Source organism: Geospiza fortis, unplaced genomic scaffold (genome assembly GCF_000277835.1).
Source record: "Geospiza fortis unplaced genomic scaffold, GeoFor_1.0 scaffold55, whole genome shotgun sequence".
NCBI lineage: Eukaryota > Metazoa > Chordata > Aves > Passeriformes > Thraupidae > Geospiza > Geospiza fortis.
In genome coordinates this window covers 11,491,490-11,501,207 of record NW_005054308.1, presented here as the reverse complement: position 1 = coordinate 11,501,207, position 9,718 = coordinate 11,491,490, and the positions used below count along the sequence as shown (strand labels likewise).

The following is a 9,718-nucleotide window of genomic DNA, read 5'->3' as shown; positions in this document are numbered from 1 at the left end:
GGAGGAGCTCCAGAGGCTCGGGAGGAGCTCCTGGGGCCATTCCCTGCTATTCATCGCAGACGCAGCAGTTCAAACGTGAAACAGGAACCTTCAGGTTCACGTTGTTGTGGGGAGTTTGCGGAGCTGTCAGAAAGGCAGAGAAAAGCCAAGCGAGCGACTCTCGCTCGGATGGGGATGTTGCAATCGGGAATTCCCTCAGCACCGAGGGGATCTGATTGCAGAGCCCTGGAACGAGGAAACCACACTTTTGCTTTTTTGTGCAGCACATGTGTGTCCCACTCTCGTGGGGTGCTGGCGTTGGTTTTTCAGCTTTTTTGTTTGACAAACACGGGTTTGGGTTTGAGTGAGGAGGAGGAGGGGGAGCCATCACTCTGCTGTTTGTAGCTGCTGTGGCCAGGAGGCAAAGGCAAAGCCTTTTCTGCTCATTCCCAGCTCTTCTGGCTCCTGCCCAAGGCCAGGGTCGTTGTGCTCTGTGGGTGAGAGTTTAATCAGATTTTTGTGCTGCTTTAGCTGAGTGTTTCTAAGGCCTGAGGATGAAGCCAAGTGCTCTGCATTGAGAAAGGGATGAATGTTCAGCACAAGGTTCCCTGCAGGAGCTGGCACAGAGAGTGGTGGCTGAAGCTGAGGGAGAAGCAATTCCCAGCCTGGCTGGAAGAGGAGAATGCTCCCTGCTGGTCTCTTGCTTCATCCTCACACATGAGGCTGGGAGTTTCCTAAATCAGCCAGGGTGCAATTTCAGAGAGTTTAGATGGGCTGGCCTGGAAAAGTTCATGTTTTGGTGCTTGGAACAAAAGCTGAAGGTGGCAGGAAGGGACAGCAGGGGCAGGGAGCTGCAGTGGCACAGCCCTGAGCTCAGGACTAATTTTGGCTGTGACCTTGGGCAGCTCCTGGGCTGGGTGAGTTCCCTTCTTTGTAAAGGAGGAGAGCAGCTGGGACAGGAGGCAAAACGGCTTTGCAGAGCTTCAGAAGAGCAGCTTAAGAGCTCCAGCATGGAAACAGGAGGGTTTTCCCTTCCCTGATCTCTCCCTGAACATGCCCATGGGATTTTAGCAGGGTGAGACCTGGAATGGAGTGTGAAATGTCCCTGCTGCTGCTGCAGGCGTTTGGGGACAGGCAGGCAGGGAGCAGGAATGAGCAGGAATCTGATTGTCCCAAAGATAAACTTTGTGCCAGGCTTTACCAGCTCCTGGTGGAGCTTATTTGGATTTCCTGGGCTCTGGGTGAGAGTTGGGCAGTTTGGAACTTGGGTGTTACATTTGAGGAACTGGAAGTGAAGCTGCTGCTCTTTGTTCTAAACCAGAATTTCAGTGATTTCTCTGCAGCTGTTGGATAGCAGCAAAGTGAGCAGTGTGATTGTTCCCATGTGCAAGTGTTTTAATTAATGAAGTTCTGTCTGCCTGAATTCTGTGTCTGCTTGGTGCTACTGCCCATGTCCTGATTCAAAAGAAAACCTGAAGCACCTGTGAACATCTGGTTTAACCATAGCTCGATTAAAGCTGCATGATAAAAAACTAAATGTTTTTTTCACTGGGTAGAGCAGACCTGGAATGAGTTACTTAAGCAATTCTGCATTTTTCTAGGGAGGCCAACAAGCAGCATGTGAGGTGTCAGAAGTGTTTAGAGTTTGGCCACTGGACATATGAATGTAAAGGGAAGAGAAAATACCTGCACAGGCCTTCAAGGACAGCTCAGCTGGCCAAAATCCTTAAGGAGAAAGAAAAGCAACTCCTGCTGCAGCAGAGGTAAGACTGGCAGGATGAAATGTCTGGTTTGTGATTGAAATAAAAGATGTTGTCCCAGAGCATTTTCTGTGATCTTTTCCTCCAGACTGTGGAATGTGTGCTTGATTTAATGTTGGAGCTGATTTGTGTGTTAGGTGAATTATGTACACTCAGAGAATTGAAATCAACATTTTCATTTCATCAACACCTGCTCATCTGAAATACATTTAAAAATTTAAAACTGTTTTGGCCTGTCTGAAACAAAAGCCATGCACTGAGCCAAAGTTAAATCAATTGGAGACTTTTTGGTAATGCAGCAGTTTCCTGAATTCCTTGCTTGTTTGATTTCATGTTTCTGTGCTGTCCAGGCAGTGAAAGCTGTCGGTTTATTTCTAGCAAAGCAGCAATTCTCGCCCTGTGTCTGGATCTGCTGCTCAGAGCTGCAGTTAAACGTGGCCCAGCTGCTCCTTCTGCTCCCTGGGAGCTGCAGGGCTCAGGAAGGTGAGGGAGAGTTGGGTTATCAGCTTTAACCAAGCCTGAAGTGAAAACAGCTCACTGAATTGCACAATTATTTCCTCTGGTGACAGCCCAAAAGTGGAAGGAGCAGAGAAACCTAAACAGAGCTCTGCCTGTGGCACCTGATTTCCTTTCCCCTTTGGCCTGGGAATACATTTCAGTGTTTCTCCCCAGGTTAATAATTGTTTTAACAAGCTGAAGTGATGCAGCACCTCAGTTGTCCATGGAATTCCATGTGTCAGGGTCCTTTCTGCCACTGCAGTTTGGCTTTGGGAGCTGCAGAGGGACAGACAGGGTCACTCCCAGTGGCACTCCTTGCCCCAGGAATTGCTGAGGCTTTGGCCAGGTGTCCTCAGGCACTGCCCCATTCCCAGCTTTGTCCCTGCTGCTGGCACAGGCAGGGTGGCAGCTCAGGCAGGCAGGGCTCCCTGGGCTCCTCAGCTGCTCCAGCCCAGCAGCACTTCTGAGGCACAGGGCTCCATCCCTGCCTGCACTGGAGACTCATTAGCTTGGCAGGAGAGTGATGTAAAGTGATTGATTTTGAAATTAATTCTCATCCAGTGAGTAATTGTGGAGTAATTAGAGTCACCAGTGTTGGAGATAGATCAGCAGTGCTTGGACTCTGACTCTTGGCTCCATTTGGAGGCAGAGTCTCTTCAGAGGCTCAAGATCTTTAGGCTAAGTTTGAGTTTAAAGCTCAGATTATTTCCTTGTTGCTTTTCTGCCCCTGTTCTGGTGGATTCTGCAGGTTACCACTGCAGGATGGTGAATTGAGGGTGCAGTTCCTTGTCCTGTCCTTGGGCTTGAACCTGAGTGTGGAATCACCTTGTGTGAGAGTTACAGGACTGGCCAGTCTGGCCTAAAAGGAGGTTTGGGGCTCTTCCAGTGAGGGGCAGGTGCTGGGAAAAATCCTCTTGAGAAAGGAAACCTGAGCTATCCCCAGGTGGGAGCAGTGCTTAATCTGCAGTTAAACCTGGCCCAGCATTCCCAGGGCTGGTGTCATCATGAGCTCCTCAGCTGTGCCAGAGGATCCTGTGCCTCAGCTGCCAGGGCTGCACTTCCAAGGATGAAGCTTTTTCTTCGTGGAGAAACAACTTCTGGGTCACACTCATGCTTTTTGTGGCACTCAGTGAGGTTCTCCTTGCCTTTGGAGAAGTTGGGTCCCCCACAGGTCTGCTTTGGCCAGCCTGTGTCACCACCGTTAAAGAGCCACGCAGGAATCATTAACCAGAAGGCAAACCCAGCCTGAAAAGGTCAATATTTACCTCTGACAGCCTCATCCAGGCTTTTCCAGCATGAACTCCTTTCCCAGTTGTTCCAGGCTCCCTGTGCTTGTCTGGTGTTGGCCCCTCGGAGGTGTCAGTGACCCCCCAGTGCCTGCCAGCCTAGAGCAGGGCAGGGAGCTGAGGGAATGCTCGTTCCTGGGACTCTTGGGGCTCAGCCCTGAGCTGGGTTTCGGGCTCAGTTTATGGAGGGAGTGTCAGAGCAGGTCTGGCTTGAGCACAGTAGAAGCTCCTGGAGAAACTCTTGAGTAACCCTCACCTCACACACGAGAGGAGGGCACTACCTGAGCTAGGTCCTGTCTCCTCAAAGGTGCTGTGGGCTTCAATTCTGTCCTCACAGTCACTCCTACCTGGGACCCCCCTGGTTACCTGCAGAGGGTCTGAGGCCTTAGGAATGTAAATATGGATGGGAGGGGTTGGAATCTGAATATCAGAGAATCTTCCCCTTGCCCAGGAGAGTGTGGGGAGTCTGGAGAACTCTTGTGTGCTGAGAATGTTTTCATACCTTGTGTGTGAAAATAAAAAGTTGGAGAAATCTCATTTTTCTGGTGGCACACAAAGAACTTTCTTCTTTGGCACCACTAAAACTATGAGGGGATGAACACTTGGGAATCTGACAGACACAGCTGGAAAGCATCAATATAAATGCACTTTTCTGTTTCTTTTTGCATTTGAAAGAAATGTGAAAGGCTAAGTGAAGCTTTTACCCTTGATTTCAATCAATTCACTTATTGCTACATATAGTTACACACAACTTCTTTGTATCCTTTCCTCCTGTGCCTTTCACATCCCAGCTGCTGCTGTCCTTACAAAATGATACAAAAGGGAGAGCAGAGCATAAATAGCACAGAAAATCAGGGGTAAATTGCTGGGGTTTCCTCCCCTGGCTCATAGATGGATTTTGCTCTGTTTTGGACAGGACTGAGCTGCCCAGTGCCCTTTGAATATTAAACTCAGCCTCAGAGTGCTGCTATTTATTTAATTTTCCTATTCCATTAATCAAAGCTATTATTTCCCCCCCCTTAATTAGTGCTGGAGAAAGTGCTGCAGAAAAGAAGACCAAGAAAAAAAGGTATGTGGGGGTTGGTGGGGACTGGTGCCTGCACTGGTGGGGACAGGGCCCTGCCCTGGCTGCTCCAGCAGCACTTTGGGAGGAGGGTGGCAAAAGTAGCTTTGTAAATAAGTTTTGGTTGTTCTGCTTTAAGGCTGTTACAGCTTTTGTGTGACAGGCATCTGGAGAATTTCTACTCCTCCCTGTCCAAAATCTCTCAACATTTTATTCTCTGTTTTTCTCCCTGCTGGTTTTCCTCCCCCTGCATGATCTTGCTGTAGGAGTAAAAGTCTTCCTATTTCTGCCTCAGAGTCCATCAGGAGTCTCTGAAACAAGACTGGCTCAGGAATTCCGGTCTCTCATTGCTTCTGCTCTTTTCATTCCGTTCTCCTGCCAGTCCTCTCTCTCTCTCAAGCTTTGTCTAGAGGATGAAATAAAACATCTTAAAAAGCCCAACCCCAAAACCAAACAAAACCCCCTGGATCCCAAACTAAAGCAAAATCCAGGAAATGAGCCTGGCCCTCTCCACATCCTGGTTGGAGCCAGGAACTCTTTTGACATTGTTTCTACTTTACCTTGCATTGATGTTTACTGGGGAATTTGCTTTCTTAGCAAATGGAGAGGAGGAGCAGGCAGAGCTGTGGCTGTAGCACTGCTGGAAGGGTGCTGGGAGTTTCACACCAGGGAATGCCTTGCAGTAGCAGCCCAGCATCTCTTCAGTGATGCTCCTGTGTCACTCCTGTGTCCCAGTCTGATCTTACCCAGTTTTCAGGAGGTGTTTGAAGGCCAGGCCTTTGCTGTGTGTGGCAGGCAGTAAATAAGGCAGAGCAGATCTTTAAAGTGTTCTTTATTCCAGTCTGTCCTGTGGAATGTGGTTTATTGGAATGGGCTGTCTCAGTGGGTTCTAGCAAGGGCTGCTTTCCCAGAAGTGCCAATTTATTGCTGGAGTTACTCAGGACTGGTGAGATCATGAATTTACTGGTTTTGAGCTGGGCAGCTCAGGCCTCTTCCTGCCTCAGTTCCTCAGACACTGCAGCCTTTGCTGGTATAATTATTTACAGAGTATTTGAGCTCCAAACCAGTGCAAAAATGGACAGAGCAAAAGGGTTCATGGGGAAGGGGGTGGTTTGGGCACTTTTTCCTTGAAATTTTAAAACTCTTGTAAATTTGAATTATTCTCCTGCTTCTATGCAAGCCCAGAATAATCTGTCAATAGAAATTCCTTTCCAGTCAGTTTGCTATTTAGATTTTTATTATAACATGGGAAGAGTTAAATGCGGAGAATCCAGCTTATTTATAAGTTCCACATTTAAAATAAGTCTGTAAAAGTTTGGGTTCTGGCAGGAGGAGCAGAAACCTTTTCCACACAGTATGTTTGTTTTGATATAAACACTAATAAGGGAGCTCAGGCCGAACCAGAAAAACAGGCTGAGGCAGAGCAGCTGCTGCAGAGCCCTGTGACCTCAGGTGACAGAGCCACCTTCCAGGTGCTCCTTGGCCTCAGTGTCCCACCCAGAATGCCTGAATTCCCTGCTCATTCCCTGCTCTCCTCAGGCCCAGCTGTGGCTGTGCCCACAATTGTGGCTTTTGGGTGTCAGTGGCACTGGAAAGCCCTGGGGTGTCAGAGCAGAGCAGGGCCAGCCTGGGGGTGCCAGCCTGGCTCCAACAGCACTTGGCGCTCACAGAACCAGAGGTGAACTCTTGGAAACTTGTCCTGAGGAGGATGAATGGTGCCTACTTTAAAAGTTCTGTGCTTTCCCAGAGGTGTTGTGCTGGTTTTTTTTCCCCCAGAGAAGTCAGTATTTAAGCAGCCCTCATGGATTTATCAGTAATGAACAGTCGTTGTGTCTGCACACAGAGACAGCAGATTACAGATGTATTACAAAAACTTCAGTGCTTTGTGGCTTAATCCACACCCACGTTTGTCAGCTGACAGGGCTGATATGATGAAAACCCCTCACACTCTTCAGTAACCTTAACACAGGCACTTCCTGAGCTGTTACACTGAACCAAACCCTCTGATAAAAAATACTGCATTAATTTTCTAATGGGAACAAGATTCTGCATTGTCATAATTTACATTTTTGGATGCTCTTTGATTGACTTTGGTGGGAAGGGAGGTGAATCAGTGTCTTCAGGATAAGATCTCTGGGAAAATTGAATTGTACTTTCTTGGAATTCCTATCACCCCCCTAAATCAGAGACATTGGTCTTGAGAACAATGGCCCCAGCAAGGGCTGAACATGAAAAGAAAAGTGCAGAGCATGCAGAAATCCTCTGCTGTGTTCATTATTCTGTCTTAACCTTGGATTGTTTCCACCCTTCTCCTCCACCTGGAAAACACAAGCATCCTGTAGTGGCAGGTACTTTGGGTTCTTTTGCCAGGAGTAATCTAAGAAGTTTTTGCTGGGAACAGCTGTGACCTTGGTGAAATCTCTGCTGAAACCTCCCCTGGCTCTTGCAGTGGCAGAATTTCCCTGTTGCAGTGGTGAGGCAGGGACTGAGCCTGGCTCATTTTCCCCAGGGCTTGGCCAGTTCAGGGCAGTCAGGCCAGCAAAGCCCCTGCTCAAGGCTAGGAATGAGATCCTGGCCAGCTTTCCCTCCTTGCCCCTCTCTGCTGTCCTGCTGGGTTATGTCATGTCCTGGGGCCACCTGCCATTGCTCAAATGACCCAAATCCACTTGTCCAGGAGTGGAGAAGGGAGGGGAGGGCACAGGGATTCATCTGAGGTGGAAATTTCATTCATCTGAGGTGGTGAGGCCTGGAAATTTCGATGGTGAGGTGTGGAAATTTTCAAGGCAAGTAATTGATCTTTGGATTATTGCAACAGAGCAGAGGGAGCGCTCTGTGTGTGATGGGCTCTGGCAGGGCTCTGGTCAGCTCTTTGTTCTCCCTCAGGTCCAAGAGTGTGACCAGTTCCAGCAGCAGCAGCAGCGACAGCTCAGCCAGTGACTCCTCCTCCGACAGCGAGGACTCCTCTTCCTCCTCATCCTCCTCCTCCTCAGACAGTGACAGTGAGGACAGCAACTCCTCCTCCTCCTCCCCCTCCTCCAGCAGCTCTTCCTCCTCCTCTGACTTCGAGTCAGATTCCAGCTCCTCCAGCAGCAGCAGCAGCAGCAGCAGCACAGACAGCAGCTCTGAGGATGAGCCCCCAAAGAAGAAGAAGAAGAAATAGCTGGGGAGGAGCAGGACTGGTGTGGAGTGAGTGACACTGCCCTCCCAGGGGCTGGAGCACATGGCTGCCAGACACTCAATGGTCAACATTTCTACTGCTCCCATTTCTAAGTGTTCTGCCTAGTTGTTCATAGGACATGGAAGGTATTAAATGGCACGTGAGACTTACTGAGAGAGTATTTTTGTGGTTTATCCTTTTATGGAAGATTTTACTTTTTTAGCTCCCAAAAAAAAAAATCTATCATCAGATTTGTTTATAAGAGCTAAAGTCCAGTAGCAGCTGAACCTGGATGTTTACATGCTGGAAAGCAAAAGCTTTTTTTTTTTTTTGTTGCAGATTATGCTGTGCATCATGTGCTGTTCCTCTGTTAATGACAGCTTCACTTCCATTGAGAAAAATCCTCTAAACTGTTAAAAGCAGAAGTTTTTCAGTGCTGCTGTGGAGCTGTGGCATTGTTGAACCTGAATGCACAACGTGTCCCACACAGAGCCTCCCATCTCTCTGGTGACAGAGGGCTCTGTGCTGCTGAGCTTGTGTTCCAGTGGCTTTTCCTGATGCTTCCAGGTCCAGTCTTAACTGCAGCACCCAGCTGAGCTGTGTTGATTTGTCCCTGCTCAGTGTTGTGCTTGTCCTGCCCACAGGCTCTGGGCCCTGCCCTGTGTCCCTGGCTGCTGTGTTGGAGGTGTTTGTAAGACACAGGGTTGGTGTTGGAGAGCAGCAGCTCAGTGAATCAGGGCTGCTGCTGCTTTAGGAGTTTCATCTTTGTGCCTTTTTTTTGTAAATTCAGTGTACCCCAGAGACAAGGGCTAGAGCGGGTGTCCTGCAGAACTCCATCAGAATATTCCCATCTGTAATAGGGGCAGCAAAACCAGAGAAATCGTGACAGACAGAACTGGGCACTGTTCTCACTGGATGCTCAGTAAAGAAGGGAAGTAAAGGTCTCAAAGGGAAGTGCTCCCCTCTGGATGTGTTTCCCAGGAATGTGTGAAATACAGGATTGCCAAGCTGTGCTGGCACTCTGCAGGAATCCAGTCATGCTTTGAATGTGGGACTGGCTCTGGAGAAGCAAGTGAGTGCAAACCCCACAAACCCAACAAAAGCAGATCCAAACATGCTGCAGAACAGGGATTGCTGGATGCAGAGTGGGAATTGTTTGGTTTTCTGGTGGATTGAAGCAGTTGCTGGTAGTATTTTATTTGGTGATGCAGTCTCCTGAATTTCTTGTTGTTGGAGTGCCCTTTTGGGGAGGGGGCATCACTTGTGGAAGCATTCTCAAGTATCTTGGTTTAGATTAAATACAGTAACTAAACTATTTTTTATATTTTTATGGAAAGAGTAGTGTGTAGACTTTGGAATAAACTGTACTTATTTAAATGTTTTAAAATCCCCATGTTGTGTGTCTGTCTGTGACACTCCTTTGTTTTACAGAACACGCTGCAGGCTGTAAATAAAACTACCAGAAAGGTGTTCAAGTCTTGTGGAGTGAGTGTGCCATTTAATGGGAAAGTGAATCAATTATTAAACACTAGTTGCTAAGTTGAGGCTTACTGCAAATATCTAAAATATTTGTGGTGTTTTTGTGCAGGTTTCAGCTGGAGTTGCCCTGGCATTCCCTCACAGAGGGGCAGGATTGCACCCCAGGAAGCTCTCCAGCCAGAAGTCCTTCTGTATCAAGATTAAAAAAAAAAAAAGTTTAGTTTCAAATACAATGTTTATATTAGTTGGGGTTTTTTTCCTTTTTGCCTTTTCTGGTTACTTTGTCTCTAGGTGTAGTTATTTTACAGAGTAACCCCCAGCCTGGCCAGTGCCTTGCCCTCCTACATCTGCCTGTGCCTCACTTCTGCTCTGCTGGCAGATGAGTTTTACAAGAGCCCTGTGAGCCAGGAGTGCTTCCAGGGACTGCCCTGTTCAATCCCTCCCCTCCGAGCGAAGCTGCCACTGCTCATCGTGGAGAAGCAGCTGATGCAGCCTC

The 9,718-nt window shown here is 48.2% G+C and overlaps 1 protein-coding gene across 1 annotated transcript in view; it reads left to right on the top strand.

Moving 5' to 3' along the window:
* The window catches only part of ZCCHC10 (zinc finger CCHC-type containing 10), a 14,271-nt gene extending 5,058 nt beyond the window's left edge, over positions 1-9,213 (top strand). The window contains exons 2-4 of the mRNA XM_014312188.2: positions 1,581-1,742; positions 4,551-4,592; positions 7,470-9,213. Of these exons, the coding sequence (XP_014167663.1) occupies positions 1,581-1,742; positions 4,551-4,592; positions 7,470-7,746 (481 nt within the window). The 3' untranslated portion in view covers positions 7,747-9,213. The remainder of the gene's footprint in view (positions 1-1,580; positions 1,743-4,550; positions 4,593-7,469) is intronic.
* The last annotated feature ends 505 nt before the right edge of the window (positions 9,214-9,718 follow it).